General features: G+C 33.7%; 1 protein-coding gene across 1 annotated transcript; it reads right to left on the minus strand.

Moving 5' to 3' along the window:
- Positions 1-15,212: 15,212 nt before the first annotated feature.
- Positions 15,213-17,998, minus strand: LOC132284805 (probable indole-3-pyruvate monooxygenase YUCCA4). The gene is made up of 4 exons (XM_059786933.1): positions 16,969-17,998; positions 16,285-16,533; positions 16,061-16,183; positions 15,213-15,648 (listed from the first exon to the last, which is right to left on the minus strand). Exons 1-4 carry the CDS (start codon positions 17,602-17,604, stop codon positions 15,427-15,429), a joined length of 1,230 nt encoding a protein of 409 aa, XP_059642916.1. The 5' UTR covers positions 17,605-17,998; the 3' UTR covers positions 15,213-15,426.
- Positions 17,999-20,690: the final 2,692 nt, after the last annotated feature.

The raw sequence follows: 20,690 nt of genomic DNA on the forward strand, positions 1-20,690 counted from the left end.
GCAATTTTCACAAAAACTACATGAAACTCTGACCTCCTTTGAGCACAATAACTTTGATAGGTGTTATATTTAAGCAAAATCAGCAAGTTGAGGGCTTAACTTTGATCGGTGATGGGTGAAATCTGAAATTGTCCTTGAATTGCCAGAGACATAATCGGGAGAAGAGAGAGAAAACGTTCTTCAAACTGACCTAAAATGTTTTATATACCTAGAGCAAGTGTGTTTTAAGTTGGGCTGGGTGTTTCCTCTGTTACAGTGAATGTCATGGGCCAATAGTGCCGAAACAAGTTAAAACAACATTTTAGTGTTTCAGTTTTGGGGCTTTTTCATTGAAATGTTTTACAACTGTGCAAAACAAAATAGAACCAACCAAACATGTTTTGGGCTTCATTTGGGCTGTTGTAGTGGGCCTGAAACAAAAACAACAAAAGTAAAACAGATACCAAACAAGGCCTTAAGGTTCAAATTTTTTAAAGAGACTTATTTGCACCAAATTGAAACTTTATGGCACGTGAAAGGTGTAATATGCACTGTAAATATACTTTAAGGGTGTTTTTTGTACCTAACCGTATATATATATTTACATATCATTGCTAACAGATGAAAAACTTTTCTCCACTTTAAGATTTAAGTATATAATATTACAAATCAAATTCTTAAATGACTACTAAGAAGACACAAACGAGGTCTTTTTCCCCAACCCATTCCGAAAATCTCTTATGAGTCATGACTCGCCAGTTGCAATAGATTGCAATACATGGAATTTAATTTGCTCGTGTACTTATAACTTGGGTCTTAAGGCTAAGATGCCTAAAGAAAAAGCTGTTACTTACCTACTGATTCTCTTGAGAGATACATCCATAGGCATATGGCTTCAATTGTTACATACTAATTGATTGCACTTACCATTTTTACTCCACTTCTAATAATTTTTAGGGGAAAAATCAATTTGCTTCTAATACATATATAAATATATATATATATATATATATATATATATATATATATATATATATATATACTAGGAAAAGTCACGTGCGATGCATGTGCTGAATGTCTTATAACTTATCGATATATCAAACCGCTCATTTTAAAATTGTTTATAGTTTTCCTTATATGATATTGTCAAATATTAATAAATATTTTTTTATATTAATAAATAAATACTAAATATTTTAAAATTGGCAGTAGAATTTGGGAATTGTAAAATAATAAATTCTTTTAGATTTTTATAAATTATTTTAGTTAGATACTATAGCGGCGTGTCCATATTGGGGGCAGAGATACAGTGCGGTGTTGCTCATAGAGTTGCGGTGCTCCTTAAATCAGGACCATCTTATGGTCCTAATCACCAGCGAATGATCCTGTGTGGGCGCATGTATGAGAGGATGTTACACTCGCTATGCTGGCCCATCGGATTATTTTAATCTAAGAGGATTGCTCTAATATGCTTATAATCTGCATAAGATGTCTATGTATAAATTAGCTATTGTTGAGTCTAAAGTTAGTGCTACATGGTTGAATTGTAGGCATTGATGAGTTGTCATAGGCGTAAATATATTGCCTAAATACTTGTATGAATAAAATACATACATGGGATCCGTGACATTGAATCAAAGACTGGGTCTAGCTCTGATACCAACTGTAACGGGTGAGCACTTGCCTATTTACCCAAAAGCTTAAGTTGTTGGGTAGTACTGCATACCCACCCATTTATACCCATTCACTTTCCCATCTGGATTCGATGTGGGACAAATGACTCTTGTTACACCAACCCAGGTTAGATATTTTTCATTCAACTTGTTAACGTGGCCCAATAGATTTAAAACAAATGTCCAAAAGCAAAAGTTAGAATTAAGTTGTGTAATTCCCAACTATTCGGGTTTAACCCATTAATGTGAGATTTTTTTTTTTTTTTTCAAACTGGTGAGAATGGATGATTGAACATAATGACGGATGGTGGGCATGAACTAGCGATAAAGAGGTGAGCAAAGATGCGGCGGCGACATTGAACAGAACCGGCGAGGAGCAAGATTACTTTTACCGGCGTGCAAGAACTATGTGATAAACACGGCAAGGACGACGGGCTACTGTGGACTATTGAGCTTAGTGATGATGAGCTAGCTCGAAGTTTGGCCGGCGAGCTCGGATGATGGAGGTGAAGAAATGGGGTGAACAATACAGATGGTCTTTCTTGGAGAAAGAGAAAAATGAAAGAGAGAGAAAAAAAAAAAAAAAGAAGCAAATTTCACAACAATGGGTTAAATTTGAATAGTTGGCCAATACCCAACTTAATCCTAAGTTTTGCTTTTGGGTACTTATTTTAAACCTATTGGGCTACATCAGTAGGGGTGGCAATTTGTGTTCATGGGTCATAATCGCATCGTATCGATGTTAGAGTATTATACTAAATAGGTAAACCCAAACCTGACCCATTTAACAATCACGTCAAGAACCCTCAATATTAACCCAACCTGTTTATTAAACGGGTAAACATGTTAACCCGTTTAAGAACATTTCCAATGGGGATGCCAATTCAAAATATAGCAGGTGGGTTAAAATTGGGCTCTCCAATTGGTTGTTATATGGCCTGCAAAAATTTGCCTTTGTCATTTTTTGTGCCAAATCTAAGAAAACAAATAGCAATAGCTATTTGCCTTATTTTGTTGCCCTGCTGTCTCTCTCTCGCTCTCATCCATCTGCAACGACCATCTCTCTCTATTATCCATCTGCAACGACCGGCCATTATTGACGGCGACCGGCGCTGAAAGGCGACAAACACCACATCCTGCTTCCGTTGTTTGCTTTTTGTATTTTCTCTTTCTATACAGACCTTGATTAGCAGTTGCAGAAAGAGAGGGGGGCAAGCTTGAGAGTTGAGAGACAGCGGCTGAAGCTTGCGAACAACGAACCTAAACTGGAACAGCGGGAGATGGAAACTGAAAGATATGGGTTTTAATTTTTTGAACAATCTCAAATGATACGCCGTATGGGTTTTGATATATGTAATAGGTTTTGAACTTTGGATTCTTGCAGACAGATAGATAAACTGAAATATATGGGTTTTGAACTTCTGATTCTTGTAGATTTTGTAGTTTGCAATTGCAGAGAGAGAGAGAGAAGGCAAGTTCTTAGAGTTGAGAACGAGAATAGAGATGGAGGCGATTGGGGAGGCTGAAATGATTTGCCCTAAAAATATATATATTTTTAATAATAATATAATCAAATATATATAGTATACATACATATATATATATATATATATATTTATAATATAAATTTCTGAAAAAGAAAAAAAAATTATATAAAAAAATTAATTCACAAATAGTGGTAAAAAATTTATAAAAAATTTGTTTTGTTTTGTTTTTTTTTTTTTTTTTTTTTGCCCTTTTTTGACTAGATATTTTAGATTTTTGCTTCTTTTTAATTAAGTTTAATTTTAGTTTCTTTCTAATGTCTACAGCTTGACTTGGAATGTGCCTAATATTAATATTATTGTTGCAAATATGAATGGTGAGAATGATAGTTGAAAAAGAATAGTGGTTGTGTCAAAAAATAGTATTTTGCATGAAATGCACTATTAGAGCAGAATTGCTAAAATGTAACATTTTGGCACTGTAACACCTGTCAAAATATAGATTTGGCCTGCGAAAATAACTTTTAGCATTGGAGATGGCCTAATGACCTGTTTATCAAAATAAGACATTTAATATTTAATTAAATAATAAACAATAGAAAAAATTTGTCACAATTAACCCAAATATTCAAAATAAGAAAAAAAAAAAAAAAAGTCATAAGGCGTAGACAAGATTTATGTTGAAATAATTTAACTATCCATAGTAATTGGGTTTAAACATATAACATATTGCATAGTTCATATTCATGATTATAACATATTGAGTTAAACGGATTAAACCCCTCAACCCTAACCTGACACGGTTAAATAAATAGATTAATCGTGTCAATCCGTTTATGACCGAATCCCGTTTAAGGTCAATCAAAATCCGTTTATCTTGTGTAGTGTTCGAGTCATGGTGGTGGGTCGGATCGTAATTTGCCACTCCTACTCGTCACTTCATCCAACCTCGGACACAAGCATTATCCAATAAAAAAACAAAAAGATTTGAAATTTGTGTCCATTTTTTCTAGGTTATCTGAGTCTCATCTTTTTGGCCTCTCCATCATCCGCTCTGTTGGAAGCCAAACATGTCAATGACTCTTTTGGCCTTTGTTGTAAAAAAAACAACAAAAGGTTTTTTAGTTAGTGTTTTCAACTTCACAAACACATTGTCTCCACTCCAGCAACTTAGATTTATTTTTTGGATTCAAAATATTTCAACTTTATGGATGTTAATAAAAGCCCTTTTTAAAAATAAAAAAAAAATTTATATGGGTTGGGAGCTTAAAATAATTACTATAAATGAGGTGCAACATATTACTAATATATTGGGAGTCTTGGGACAGAGTAATATGGGTTCTAGTTGGGTGGACAAGGATCCTTTTAAGTTGAATTTGTTCAAAAAATTGACACTGTTACAATTTTTTTATTATAGTTGGGTGGACAAGGATCCTTGTGCACTTCAAATAGCGAAATATGATCTTCTTCACGCATGTTTATTTGTTTAAGAGATTTTGTGAAATTAAAATTTCTTTCATACAAAATTGAAATTTAAAAAGTAAGTTATGCTTTTATATTTATTGACTAAGATTTAATTTGTGTATAAATTCTTTACAAAATAATGAACATGTGAATAGTTATATATATATATTATATATATATATGCACCAAAATTTTTTCCTTTTACTAAAAAAAAATGAAATAAACGAGCTCTCTCCTTGTCAACGCAGCACATTGACAAAATTATATTCGTTACCTTAAATTATATTCATTACCTACCCCACCACAAATTTAATTAAAGTAACTCACACGAGTTGATCATTGTTCACAATATTATTAGTTTTGGTTCTGTCAATTTAGGAGAATTCAAGTCCACATTTTTAATGAATGGCAAAAAAATTATTTCACCCAATAATGGAACATCAAAATTTTTATTAAAAAATATATAAATGGATGTGTACTTTTCCTGTCAAAAAATGAAAAAAAAAAAAAAACTATATATATTATAGAGTATAATAAAATTTTCTAATATTGAAAGCAAAAGAGATAGAAAGCTTGGTTATTGAGGGGGAAAAAAAAAAAAAACTCTAATTTAAACTTATTTATTCACAGTTTCTCTAGAATTACAAACAAGGAAGTGCGACTAACAAACGAGTTAACTCAGTTGTTGTGATTTAATTCTTTACACTTAGCAATAAATAGTAAATAATAAGTCGGCCCAAATCTAGAAACTTCTGTAAATTATTTTTGGACCCGCTGACGTCGACCTAGCTTTATAAGATTTAATAAATGACCATTGGATGGACCATAATGCGCCTACCACCCTTATTTTGTCTTTCTCTGTACCACCAAAGTAATTTCAAATTACACATGGGGGCATTTTGGAGAGTTAACATGGGTGAATTTTGATTTTGGTTTACTTTGTTGGGCCAGAGTTCAGCTTGAGTCTTGTTAAGAATAAGTTTAGTGCGACGCTTGGTTCCTCTGTTAAGATCAATGATAGGACTTATTGATATTTTCAAGGATAATTGCACTTAACTTCGTGTAGATTGCCTAAATAATAAGATATTTCCTTCGACTCAGAAGCTTATGTTATTAAATGGATTATACCTATTCATTTTTTCATTTGAATTTGATGTACGTGAAACAAGCTCTTCCTTGTTACATTCTCTCCCACTCGAACTCGCAACGCCCTCGTTGCAAATCGGGCCACCCTACCTACTGGATCAAGGATTGGATCTGGATTTAATACCAATTGTAACGGATGGGATCTAATACCAACTGTAACGAGTGGGTGTTTCGCGATCTGACCAAAAAATTTAAGCTATTAGGTGGGACTAACACTCCACCCATATATACTCCATTCACTTTTTCTTCCGATGTGGGACAAATTTCTCCTTATTACAATAATGCTATATATGGTAGCAGGCTAGGTGAAGACGACTAACCTTAACCTTAGCATACAATTTATAATATTATCTAATAATTATAAATTTAACGCTTTTGTTTATTGATGTTATGCTCAATATTTACTTAAAATCTGAAATCTCCTTAAAAAATTTGAAAAAAAAAATTCGGTCTATAAATAAATGAATATTTCATATTAAAAAAATAAAAATACAAAGTCAATACTTATTTAGGCAATCTAGAAAAGTGGTAAGACGTTGGAATTTTTATAAAAGGAAAAGTAATGCTCTTTGTAAATTTTTATTATTTATTATATTGTGAATACCGACAAAAAAAAAAAAAAAAAAAAAAAAAAAATTATATTGTGAATGAGGTCCATAACTCCGTGGCCCAATAACCCAACCACACCAATTGTTGGAGATACTAATTGCACCAATTTGGCCCAATATTGCCCCGTCTAGCAGACTACACTGATTGGTGGGGTTAAAATTTAGGAAGTACGATATATATATATATATATAATTTATAATGTGTATATGATTAATAGCCCATGTGAGTACAATGAGTCAAAATCATAAATTGAAGCCATCAAGGAAATACGTGGCAACATAATTTCCCTTTTTTTATTGATATTATTTTATTAAAGTATAACAGGCCAATCAAGACCAGACAGGCCGAACGCTCACTAGTATTTATGGGTTGAGCTTAGGCCCAAGCAAGGCCAGACAGAAACAGATCAACCCCAGATGTTTTATCCTAGTATTTTTATGTCTTAGGTTGAACTCCGACTAAACTCGAGTCCGGCCCAATATATAGGCCCAGTCACACTTTTTTTTGAGTAAATTACTTGAACATAATTGGGTATTTTGTCACGTGATAATACTATGTAATATATAAAAAATAATAATAAAAAAATTCGGTGAAGGCAATTGCTAGGTCCGTGCGTGCTTGTAGAGAGGGGATCATGGACACCTCCCCTACTTTGTTGGTCCCATACGATATATCATAGTGCAATAGCCTCATGGCCTCTACTGAGGCTCGAACTCCTGACCTTCTTTTGGAAAGTAGGAGCCTTAAACCACTAGATCACAGACCTGTTAATACAACAATGTAACATAGTTGTTAGGGAAAAGTGCAAAAAACTCCCCTGAACTATGGAAAAATCTGCAACTAACTCCCTGAACTTCCAAAAATGCAAAAAACCCCCTGAACTATGCAAAAAAGTTGCAGATCACCCGATCGTCACTATTCCGGTCGGATTTTGCCGTTAAAGTGATCACGTGATGGTCACATGACATATACTATATTTTTAATGACCATAATGCCTTCATGACCATGAAAAGACACTAATGCCCCTTATAACTATTAAATCCATACCCCTTTTTATAAACCCCAAACACACCCTTATACTTTCGGTTTTGGGTCTCGTTGATCTGAGCTGTCATCGGAATGGTTGATTGATGTAGCATCTTCACCGGACTGAAATACTCAGTTCTGAAATATAGGGAAGCTCGCCGGAGGTTGTGGATGATGTAAGCTGTGGCCAGAGCTGCCGTAGCTTTTGGTTTGGTCTTTGAACCTCGGCAGTGGCCGATATCAATGGTTCGGTCGGTGATGATTGGAATGAAGTTTGCCGAACTGTTTTGATAGAATGAAGCTTGGCCGGACCTGGAATTGAGTATGTCGAAGGTATAGGGTTTGAACTAGACACCGGACCTGATAGGGCTGTCCACCACTGCGCTAACCGAGCTTCTCTTGCTCGTCGGCAGCCGTCTGAAACCCCATTGCTCGCCGGCCACGGCCGAGCTCTCCACCAATTGAGCCGCAGTTCCTCATCACAGCCGACCACCGCCGCTGCCACGACTTCAGCTAGCGAGCTCACCACCGTAGTTCTTCCACAGTCAATTCAATCTATCATCCACGGCCAATTCAATCCATCCGAGCTCGTCGCTGTCGCCTTTATCCACTGCCGAGCCATCACGTCACCATTTTCAGCCTTGCACATAATTGAATTGAATTGATTTGCTTTGTTTTGGGTTTTCTTTTTTTCCCCCTTCTCTAATCTCTCTGATTTGACGAAGGAAGGAAAGAAAAAGGAATTGAGTTGAAAGAGGGGCACCACCCACCATCACCCACTATCACCAACCACTACCACCACCCCACTTTCACCACTACCATTACTGCCACCTCACACATATAATATACACACACAAACACACTCATATATCCTCTGGTGCCGTCGCCGGTGTAACGTGCTTAATCGAAGAGGAATTGGACATACACACAGACATATATATACACGTATGTATATATATATATATATATGTATATATATATATATATATATATATATATATATATATATATATATATATATATATTATACCAACACCGACGAGTACGTCGGCGCAAGAGCCATATATAATATACCAACACCGACGAGTACGTCGGTGCAAGAGACGGTGGCAGGGCAGGCGCAGGAGACGACGACAGCGAGATCCGGGCAACGATGAGGATGATTTGCTTGATAATGCTCTGATTGGTTTGTCTCATTAGGGATTTTGCAATCAGTCGATTTGGGGGTGGTGGGGTGAATAGAAGATGAAAACTGAGGAGTTACTGATTTTGGGGCTTCTGAAAACAAAGTGATTGATTTTAGGGCTTTCGAAAACAGAGGTGTTTCCATTGATGCGGCCGACGTCTCCAAGAACCTTGATCGTGTCCCAACCCCAGTCCTGAAGTTCAAGCGCCGCAACGTTCTACGCCACTTTGTCACCATCATCAGTGCCGCCGATTTGCTCTATTTGAGGGCCGATATGCTCTGTTTGAGGGCTGAAAGCAATGGAGGTGTTTGGGTCTGTTATGATGTGTTTGGGTATGAGGGTAACAAAAAGGGTGTCACGTTTTTATTGGTTTATGAAATTATCAACGGCCACATCAGGTATAACTTTCTAAACGACGTAGTTTTAAGTAAGGGTAAATTTGTATTTTAATATTTCCGATCAAGCCACCTATCAGAATGCAACAAATCAATAGTTTATGGGATTTTTAGCAAAAAAATCATAATTCAGGGAGGTTTCTTATAGTTCAAGGGGGTCAGTTGCAAAACCCCAATAGTTTTTTGGGGGGGGGTGGGGGAAGGTGGAGATGTAAAATTAATTGTTGCATATGTAATATAAAGTTGTTGGATAGGTGATATAACAACATGAATTGTTGTACAAAGTACTGTATAGGTATACGACATACAGAATGATGGAATAGCACACTATCATTCAGGTTCATTGCAATGACCAATTTTAATTAATTTGTCATATCACCAGGGTCTACGGCTTAGTAATATCTCTTCTTTATTAAAAATGAAAGGTAAAAGTTTCGAGTCCCCTAAAACTATTATTAGGTTTGTCATACCGAATGCACGTGAAGCATGAGAACAATATAAATCATTAAATTCCATTGGATTAAATTTTCTGAAGTGATATATTATTTTTGTCAAGAAGCTCACGTGTTCATTTGTTTCTATGATAGCTTAAACTCGCGTGTCCATGTTTTTAATAAGATAAATGAATATACTTAATTACGAGCATCAATTTGATTCAAAAACTGAATGTGTTGGGAAGAAGGTGAGTATTGAAAAAGGTAGTGTCGGCATATGCTGATGATCTTAGTTCAGTTCAAAAGCAACATACCACTGAGACCGAAAAAAAAAAAGTGGACCCAAATCAACAGAAAACAACCTCTATTGAGCAGAATGAAGAGAGAATATATATATCATCACTTCCAAAGAAGCCCAAAACACTCCAAAATTCAGAATTCCAGTTCAGTAATATGACAGCAAGTATAAATATGCATGTCCTCTGAATTACCAATGTGTGTGTACTGTGTCTATATATATGCATGGCAATTCGCATGCATGCACCATCAGTGTTTTGATTGGTACATTTGCATGCATGCCATGTCATGCCAACCTATACTTGCGTTAGATACGCTTCTGCATTGGACTTTGGATATATTTACAAATTACAACAGCACTGTGTGACACAAGCACGCCCTCATAAAGGAGCCAAATGTAAATATATATAGACACGCACACACACACACACACTGGGTGACAAAGAATCATAAAAAAAAAACTCCACTTTTAAAATGAAGAATAATTCCTAAACCGTTTTGTTAAACTTATTTGTTTAAGAGAATTGTTTTTATCCATGGGATGAGACCCTTCCTTGAGTTTATTCACTGCCTCAAGTGGATAGAAATCTTTCTGCACAAATAGGTTTGATTAAAAAGTCTAAATATTATTATTCTTTAAAAAAATGATAAATTATACTAGCTTAGTAGCCGGTTCAAATTTTATTAATTTGACTTCTTTTGAAATTTGAGATATGTGCTCAACCACTCTTTTTTTCTCGACAAGACTGGTTGATCAAAATTTATAAAATAATAATTTTATTATTCCTTTATAAAATATGTAATACAATATATTATTATAATATAAAGACATTATTGACTTCTCATCCTCAAAATTATTTTTCGGCCATCGGAGACATTATTATGCACGAAGAGTCTCACATTTGACAGTTTGCCTAAATTTCTCAAAATTTCGAAAATCTTATGCAGTCCAGGTCAAAGGTATCGCATGCAAACTGATTTAAAATAAATATAGATATAAATATATATATATATATATATATATATATTAATGAGAGAGAGAGTCTATTGAATGTGCTTCTGGGTAACTCTTGAGTTGTTTGAAATGGATGAGAGAGAGAGAGAGAGAGAGAAACCATGCAATCTGGTTGTGAGTTTCTCTGCAGAATGGACAGTGACACACTAGGTTGGATAGGGTAGAGTGGTATAGGGTAAAGTAGTGACGTAGTGGTTTCACCGTAACGCGTGCTTTGGAAGCGTGTGATTAGGTTTTGTCATTCAATGCAACCCCTCCCTCCCTCCCTCCAGATCTTAAATCACCCCCTCTCTTGGACTTTTCTCTCTCGTCTCTACCCTTTTTGTCTTGTGACGGCAGAGAGATACATATTCACATTCACAGAGAGTAAACAGATAAAGAGTTACACAAAGAGTTAAATATATAACTATTTCACATATATTCAGAGAGAGAGAGAGAGAGAGTCAGTGAAGAGGAGGAGAGAGAGTGTGGACCTGGTGATGCTTAATTGCATCAACACAATATTGGAAGGTTTCGGAGCTGTCAATCCCTTCTTCTGAGAAGTCTACTACAATTGGGGGTCAGAGCCCCATCATTATCTCAATAATCAGCGTGAGAGATATAGAAAGAGACAGAGAGAGAGACAGAGCTTTTCTCACTGATCATGACGTTATAATTTGCTGGTGGGGGGCGAGACCTAGATACCTACAACAAGTTCTACAGTATTATTAGCTACCATAATCTCTTGGATTATTCAATACGTAAATTTCAACATGAGATGAGAGATTCGGAATCTGATATCTCCGAAGTTTTCTATAATTTTTTGACTCGTCCATCCTCCATATGTATCTATAGTTCAAATTTCGCAATACGTCCAAAATAGTTCTTGGAATTGATTTTTTTTGGAATTTTACTCTTTCATTTATTTGCAAACCTAGCATGCACGTATGGTTATATGTTATTATCCAAACAATGATCAAGGAGGGGTGAATTGAATCTTTTGGCAAGCGCTAGAATATCTTTCAATTAGACTGTTTAAAATGAAATTAAACTCAACAAATATATAAGCGAACAAAGTTGAATTTAAATAGACATCGATAAGGGTAGAGAGACCTAAACACAATGAAAATCAAATCGTAACGTGGTTTAGCATGCTTACGTTCATGCCTCAAGGTACCTCTCGAGGATTCCAAACCTACTGTTGTCTATAACACTTTCCTTTACAAGTGGAGATCGAGGGAACCTTTACAAAGCTTCACAAACTTGTCTCTCTTTACTAAATGAACACCTTACTTAGACTTCAAGGGAAATCAACCCTTATACAACAATAACTAAGGATAGTGAATGTAACAATTAAATATTCGTCAATGGATAGATATGTAAATCAAATTTCACTGTAGCTAGATTAATAGGTGAAACGAATACTTACAAAAAAAAAAAAAACCAGAAAAGAAAGAAAAAAAAAGAAAGGAGGGGGGATGAAACAAGTGATGAAAGCTCAACTCTAGACTAAGAAGGTATGAATGCTTTAACAAATTTTTAAGATGATATTCTAATTTGGTAAAGTTATCTAAATTTTTTTTTTAAAGTCAACAAGGACCTTCTACCTATAGCACTTTTGAGAAATGTGACAACTAAAGCATTTTAATTAAGGCGTGTTTGGATATGTCTTTATGAAAATAATAGATCATCTAAATGTTTAAGTGTCTTCATTTGACAAGTCTTTTTCTTAATTAAGAATATACAGTTATACAAAACGCTTTCGTTACAATTGCCCAGACTGTTGAGGATGCTGACATGGATTCTTTTGGGCCAGGTGCTTTGGGCCCGATCCAAAAATTTAAATTATAAGTGAGATTAACATCCAATTTTTATATATCTATTTACTTCCTCGTATGGATTCGATTTGCGACAAGTTTCCCTTCTAACAATAAGGTGCAACTTGGGCAGGACAATCTGAGCCTAGTATGATTTTTCAAACCCTTGGACAACCATTTTTATGATTAGGGTTCAATATGGGTTAAAAAATATCAACCCGAACTTAATTAGGAGTAAATTTAGGTTGAGGTGTCAGCAACCGAAGTCAATCCGAATCGAATTACAATTCTAATATTATTTTTATATATTTTTATTTTAAACATATTCTATATAAATATCCCAATTATGATCACATTTTTCTTTTTAACTTCCTTTATTTAAATCTTATTTTATTGCACCTTAATGTTTCGGAAAATTAATTTTCTTAGGATATGTTTATATATATATATATATTTTGTTTTCTTAAAAAAATGTACTTTGGAGTATTCTAATATAAAACTAACTCAAGTTTAAGAGAACTGGAACAAAGGTACACCTATTCGGAGAGCTGGGCTCTTTACCAATTAGTTTACTAAAAATTTCAAGTACTAAATTTTAAACACTGAAATTTTAAATGTTAAATGTATTAATCTGAAAACCTGCTTGATAGTGTCTTAATTTTAAGCGCGAAATTCTTTAATATTGTTTGTCAAATGTAAAACCTAAAATATGAACTTTGTATACATTACATTTTTATTCTCAATATATTCTATTCATAATATTTTTATAATAATAAATTGTGAAATGTATCATTACTTTAACCATGAATATTAATGTCAAAAGTGATCATAAAAAATATTTGCGATGAATCTTGATGTTGTATTTTTATTTCTATCTAACCAAGGAAAAATAAAAATTTAGAATACATAGGTTGAATATGGATTTGACAATATGAATGTAACCCATTGTGTATTCGTATTATATTTTTATTTCTGGCTTAGCAACCTAAATAAAAATGAATTTTTATAATATATGGGCTCAATATGAATTTGAAAATATATATGTATCCATAAAGCTATATTTGCAGGTGTTAAAGATATTGGGTAAAGAAGAATTATATTCTAGGAATAATTCTATTTTATGATGTTTAACTCATACTAGCTCATTAACATTTCAATAGATATGGCATGTTTAAGAGAGAATATAGAGTGAGAGTCCAGAAAAGTGTTGAAACTTCTGAAAAATTCAATTATTTAGGAATAAAATTATTATTAATAAAATAATTTTAAAATGTAAATTACTTATAGTGTTATGCGATAAGCAATACGTGATCTGTCTATTGCTTAAAAATTTAGCATCTTTTAAGCGGTATTTATTCTAAATTTTTAATAAATGCATTAAAATTTTAAAATCATTTGCTGTTTTCAGTTTTCAACGCTGTATTAAGTTATCAAATAGTGTCCAAGTCACTTGTAAATGCAAATGCTCAAATTCTAAAGACCAAAGTGAATTTTAACAAGATTAATGACTCTTTTGCTCTTATTGCATGAATCAACTAAGTTCAAGGATAAGTCAATTATCCTGGAGACCTTAGAATGATGTGCACAATTAGTTTATTAGGTGACAGTCTTTTTAAGGTCTAAACTTGAGCTTTTAATCATCATGCAACAAATATTATTACTTTACAAACGTTGTATCACTCACCACAAGCATATGCTATCCATGGTCTTTGAGCTTTATGAATTCCAATGATCAAGTGCCATTATTCCATAATAGCTTTGCCATTGATCATTGAATATTCTTTAGGTTTAAGCTTGAAATTAAGCTGAATATGATCACAAACTCAAATAGAATATTAAATTCTCACACAAATAATTTGTTATTTTTAAATTGATTCAAATATCTTTGGATTGAAACCCTGTGATTAACAAAGTACAATTTTTCATGAAATTCTCTGAATTTTGGACAATTAGCACATCCTCTAATTTGAAAAGCTGTGAAGAAATCTAGAAATGGCATCATCAGGGACAGAGGATTTTCACTTTGGCCCCCTTAAAATTATAAAAAAATTATACTAAATTCACTTTCTTCCCTCCCTCCCCTAACTTCATGGTTGCCCTCCCACCACTTTCTCAATCCGTCCTATGCATCATCATAACCAAACTTCCATTATTTATTATTTATTGAAAGAACAAAAGATTTAAACTGACCAAATCTTTGAATTTGAAATTTTAGACCTTCACCGTAAATGTAATCTCGTTGTAACTATGTGGCTCAGAAAAAGGTCATTCTAGCACTCTGGTTATTAACCAATGTGAGAGTCTGCAACATGTTTTTGTGTGCGTTCACACACACACACACACACAGATATATATTGCAGATGGGTATGCCTTTATAACCGTATTAACTAGTAATATTTAAGTGATGCAATCTACCCCGCGCATTTGAGTTCCAAAAGTAGGCCACTGAAAGGCGAGTCCATGGTAGCTCAACTGTACCTCACCTTGGCAAAGCCAATGATAGTAAGTATTTAAGTCTTCTTTTTTCAAGTACTCTCTGCAACTAATTAAAAAGCGACCACAAGCTTTTTTCTCAAACATGAGAAATCATGATCCAAGCGTTGACCACCAGTTAACATACCATTTATTTTTCATAGACAACAAAGGACATAAGAGTTCAAAATCGAATTGGAATTAGAGAAAATGTTCTATTTAACAAAATGGTATTGTACAAAGCTAATAAACATACATGGTCTGAGAAGGGAAAGCAGAACCCTATGCAAAATTGGTTGATTTACAACTAAAATAAGGGGAAATTAACATAAGAGTTCTGCTGAATAAAACCTCCATATAAAACCAACCCTCCGAAAAAAAAAAGAAGAAAATTAAACAAATTTTTTTTTTTTTTTTGTTTTGAAACCTTGTTATTTCAATGTTTTTGTTCATGGATGTCTCTTTAGGATCATATGAGAGTTACAACTACTTTTGCAGCCTCGTATTGTCCTCCATTGATCAGCTATGTCTCGGGCGACGTTACCGGCATCTGACGCAGTCCCAAGGAGGCCTCTTCTAGTGAATCCAACAGTATACAATCCTTTCCCACCTCTCCAACTGTTGGGGAATGGTGTCTTGGGCATACCTTCTTTTGTGAAGAAATCACCACTCTGCATTTCAAAATTGAAATCAAGTGATAAGCCTCAAGATTAAGGATGTGTTTGGCTAAAGTAACTAATAAAGGAGAAATATTGGTGAATCAATAGAGGAAAGGTTGGAAAGAGGTCACTTTCTAGATTTTTGCCCTTTTTTTTTTTTTTTTTTTTTTTTTTTTTTCAAACATCGTCCTTAGGAAAACAGAATATTTCATGACAGCAACACCACAGCAAAACCAACAAAAAAGTTTTAAGTTTCTAAGAAAAATGTAGAATAATCCAAACAAATGTCATCAGATTTTCTCTTTTGTATAGGAATTCTAAGAAACGTTTTGTAGCCTGGTGAATGTGTAAGACAGAAAGCGATATAAGATTGATAATAAGATAAAAATATAAAAACTAACAAAACATGGTTGGTCATGCTTACCATGAGCCAACAAGGCACATTGCTCTTGTATCCAGTTGCTAATATTATAGAATCAAACTCTCTCTCTTGTCCATCCACAAACTTTGCCCCATTTCTTGTTATCTCTCTCACACCTTCCATCACCTGTAAACCCTAACAAACATTAGCAAAAGATTGTGCCACAAATATAAAAAATAAAAAAATAAAAAACCCCCACTTTAATGGTTTGTTTGGTTGTTGGTTACCTTAATTTTACCGGATTTTATTTGGGATAGTGTTCCGACATCGAGCACCGGTGTCTTTCCGGTGGCGTTTTTGAGCTCAATTGGACCGGTTTTCGGCCTCCGGAGGCCTAATCTGTCTGTGTTGCCTAAGGTGAAGTTTGCGAGCAGTAAGAGGAACATGTCTACCAGTCTTAATGGTATCCATTTGAGAAGAAACACGGCCATTCCAAAAGTTGAGATGCCAAACACCTCTCTAGGAAGAACATGCACCTGAGACAACAACAGATTCAAAGAAGTGTTAGATACATCCAAATGAAGAAATAAATACAGTATATGTTTTTGTATATTATTGATGTTGTCCTGTATGTATTAAATTCAAATAATGGCCACATGAAAAGAATTGTGAAAAATACTATTACTTCTTAAACATATAAGCAGATACCAAAGGAACAAATTTGAAAATATCTTCATTGCAAATGATTGTGACTGCGAAAAAAGTTGATTTGGATGTATACCATGGTAATTGATATATATATATATAGAAACACACAGTGTGTATATAGGATATGAAATTGTTCAAAAATATCTTTGAACTCGGTGACTCCATTTTTATTTCAACTGCATAAAAATTGATTATAATGCACAGCCAGAAACAGTGATTGAACACAAAAAAGAAAAGTACTTAGAAAAATGAAATGGACTTACAGAGTTCCTAACCACAATATGAGGGCTCGCATTGTGTCTACAGAGGTCCAAACTAACCTCCATACCAGAATTCCCACACCCAACAACCAAAACCCTCTGCTTTCTGAAATCAGAACCAGACTTGTACACACTTGTGTGCACCACAGGCCCCTGAAACCTCTCAATCCCCGGAATCTCTGGCGTGAACGGCTCGTCATTTTCCCCGGTGGCGACGATAAGCCACCTAGAAAAATACTTGCAGTCCTGAGTCTGAACCTTCCAAATCCCACCAACATGATCAAACTCAGCACTCTGAACCGCCTGTTTGAACCTTGGCTCAATGCAAAAATGTGCAGCATATGACTCCATGTATGACATGAATTGGTGCTTGGTTGGGTACTTTGGAAAATTTTCTGGGAAACCAAACAATGGGAGTTCACAGAACTGTTTGGGAAGGTGGAGTTTGAGACGATCATAGGTTTTTTGTTGCCACAGAGAGGCTATACAGTCACTCCTCTCAAGAATCACAGAGGGCACGCCATTGTCTTTGAGACAAGCTGAGACTGCTAGACCAGATGGTCCTGCACCTACAATGATAGGCCCTTGAACCCACAAGCACTTTGGTTGATTTTCTTCTCCTTCTTTACAAGAACCCATGTAGTGGAAACCCCAAGAAAATAAAAGAAAATAATAAGAAAATGAAAAACCTCTGTTTTTCACCCTGTTTTACTCTGTTTTCCTTACTCCGTTTTACTTAGATAGTATGTGATGCATATAGTATGAGTCTAAAAAAACATGGTTTTGGATTAGAATCAATGAGGAGTGAATCAGAAAGTGTTATGTGACTTTTAGATGCATAGGAGGCGTGTATATATATATATATAGAGAGAGAGAGAGAGAGAGAGAGAGATAGATAGAGAGAGAGAACAGAGTTTTTATGAGAAGTGAGAGGTAGAGAGACAGAGAGGTGTAATGGAGGCGTGAAAGTTAAGGAAAGGATTTGGTTCTGTTTCTCAAGGCTCTTTCTTCTCAGCCTCTGCAGAGTTTTGGGGTTGGGTTGTGAGTTTATGACATGTGCAATTGGCAATGAGAAGATATATATAAATACATTTGTGTGTGCTTACTGTGAAAATTGTGGTTCTATATTGATACCAGTGACATTGCACACTTGCTTTTTATGGATGAGTCAAGATGGAAATTTGGGTAAATATCATTACGGTGTGAACCACGCGCCACAAACATTAATTTTTCAAATGTTATTAATTTCTAGCTTATTGAAAATAGCATAATAAGATCGTGTCAAGTCAACCGCGTAGGGTAGTTCGTTGTTGGGCCTATGGCTTCATTTACTATACCACTAGTGTAAAATGTTGTAGACCATAAAGGTGTATTTATGAGACAAAAATTGCTAAAAGTCTTTCACAATTAAAATTGGTTCGAGACATTCGAATTTTTAATCAAGATGACATTTTTTTTTTTTTTCCATTCACTTAAATATATTAAATGTGTTCGACAAGTTCACATCTCTTTAAAAATTGAGATTGAAGGTTATAATTTTTTGAATTGATTGATGAAGTGACATCATAATTTGACCCAATTGATTTAGGAAAAAAAAAGAGTGTAAAAGTTTCTTTTAAATTAGTTGACAACTCACTTAAATTACTTAGGTTTCGTTTGTATGGATGTTAAAATTTTTAAAAATTTTTTTTTTAAAATTTTTTAGTATTTGGTTGTCATACGAAGAAAAAAAATATTAAAATTTTACAAAAATAACTCATTTATCAATTTTCGACAAGTTATTTTACATGCCTTACTCGATGAACTCAACCTCAACCTTGACATAGACTTTTGCCAAGCACCGATAAAATAAAAATAAAAAAATATTTTACATGAAAAAGAAAAATGTTTTCCAAAAAGAATATTTTACGACTAAACAAATAGAACCTTAATGAAAAATATTAACATTTTTTTTTTGGTGACAAATTGTTTTTAACTATAGTGGTTTTCTCAAAAACAAATGATTTTATATGTTATGATAAATTTATTTACTTGTAAAGAGTGGACTTAATTTCTTGTAAACTCAAAACTATAAAAATAAAAATAATAATAAATAAAAGTTCTAATCAGTGTGGGTCACAAGCATCCTTTACTTTTGGGATAAAAAATATAATTTCAGAAGATGATATAATTTCTTACATTATTTAATTACAATTTTTTAAAAATAGTTGAATGGAGTATTGATTTTTAAAATGAACGTTTGACAGTGCAATTGTAATTTTTAATTTTCTATTTAATTTTAAATCTTAATTTCTTTAGAAGATATTACTTCGGTCTCATAATAATTGTCAATTTTGAAAACTTTGACTCACTACCATATTTTATTTTTAAATTATTTGATATCATTTTTAGTCATACAATATACTTACATATTACCTATATTCCATACTAAAAGTTTATTTCGATAACTTTGACTCACAAAAATTATAAGTCAAAATTTTTAAACTTGACAACTAATATGGAACGGAGGGAATAAAAAGTTATCAAATGAATCACCATACTCCCAAGAGTTTTTAAAGAAGCCAGTTGACAACACTAGCATAATTAATATACAACCTTCTTTTTTGGCAAGTGTCATTGGATGTTAATAATATACAAAATAATATGATTTTTTCAATAGGGTGACCTATAGAGTTATTATTATTATCATTTATTAAGTGCTCATACAAATTAATAAAATACTCATTTTAGAACTCGAACTCTCGCCTCTCTTTTGGCGGAAGAAAAGTTATAGAACTATCATGTAATTGAAAGTTATAAACTCTTCGTGAACTCTTAACTTTTTTATTTGAAATATTGAGAAAATATCACTTTTTTATTTTTTATTTTTTGTTTCCATCAAGTAAAAATGACTAAATTACTAATTGATAGCGACAATGGCGTCCAGAGTCTCCTAAATGGTCTAAAATTTAGTTGATGCCTATGCAAATCATGCGCATCAAGGGCTTGCTATAAATATATTACATGTACTAGTAAATATATATATATATATATAATATTGCCAATCTAATATGATGGGAATATTGCATTGTATTGTTTACATGTTTTCATGAATTATAACGTATCAGGAAAGAACTCATGTACATGAGGTCATGGGTTCCACTTAGATCTTATAGACTAAAATCCTCATTACATCATTCATAATCCCTTCCCATTTAATTTGTACCATACTTCCATACACCAAACAATTATTTATTTATTTTTTCATAACAAGAAATACACACACTTTTTCCACTCTCAAGCTCGAACTTATTCCCTCCTTATTAAAGATGAAAAAATTATACCACCAAATATACTATCAACTGAACTAAAATTTTCTGTTTCTAAAATATATAAATAACACAAATTTCCGCACACATATATATTTGATTATATTTTTAATTCTTAAAGAATCACGTACGAGTAGTCTTAGATGGGTTGATCGAAGTCAATCAGTCAAATATTTTAGACCGTCAAGTTATTTATACACCGCGACACTCATTTACTAGTCAATGTCATGGTGGTGCCCGTGTATATTATTTTCGCGAGCAGGTGAGGTTGGATGCAAAAATATAATCTCAACAATCTCATATGTGTGTGTATATATATATATATATACAGGACTCCACGAGGATTGGGTTTGATCAAATCTAGAGCAGAGAGAGAAAATCTAGGGTTAGTAACTTCATGGAATATATACTAATTAG

This window comes from Cornus florida, unplaced genomic scaffold (genome assembly GCF_030987335.1).
Source record: "Cornus florida cultivar Cherokee Brave unplaced genomic scaffold, ASM3098733v1 CherokeeBrave_3.0.0_Hap2_Chr11, whole genome shotgun sequence".
Taxonomy (NCBI): Eukaryota; Viridiplantae; Streptophyta; class Magnoliopsida; order Cornales; family Cornaceae; genus Cornus; species Cornus florida.

Bases quoted from the DNA above. Each gene is read 5' to 3' on its own strand.
- LOC132284805 (XM_059786933.1), bottom strand. From the start codon at position 17,604: ATGGGTTCTTGTAAAGAAGGAGAAGAAAATCAACCAAAGTGCTTGTGG. The intron at 16,534-16,968 runs GTAAGTCCATTT...TTGTTGTCTCAG, and splicing joins ATATTGTGGTTAGGAACTCT to GTGCATGTTCTTCCTAGAGA. The intron at 15,649-16,060 runs GTAAGCATGACC...TTTGAAATGCAG, and splicing joins ATGTGCCTTGTTGGCTCATG to AGTGGTGATTTCTTCACAAA.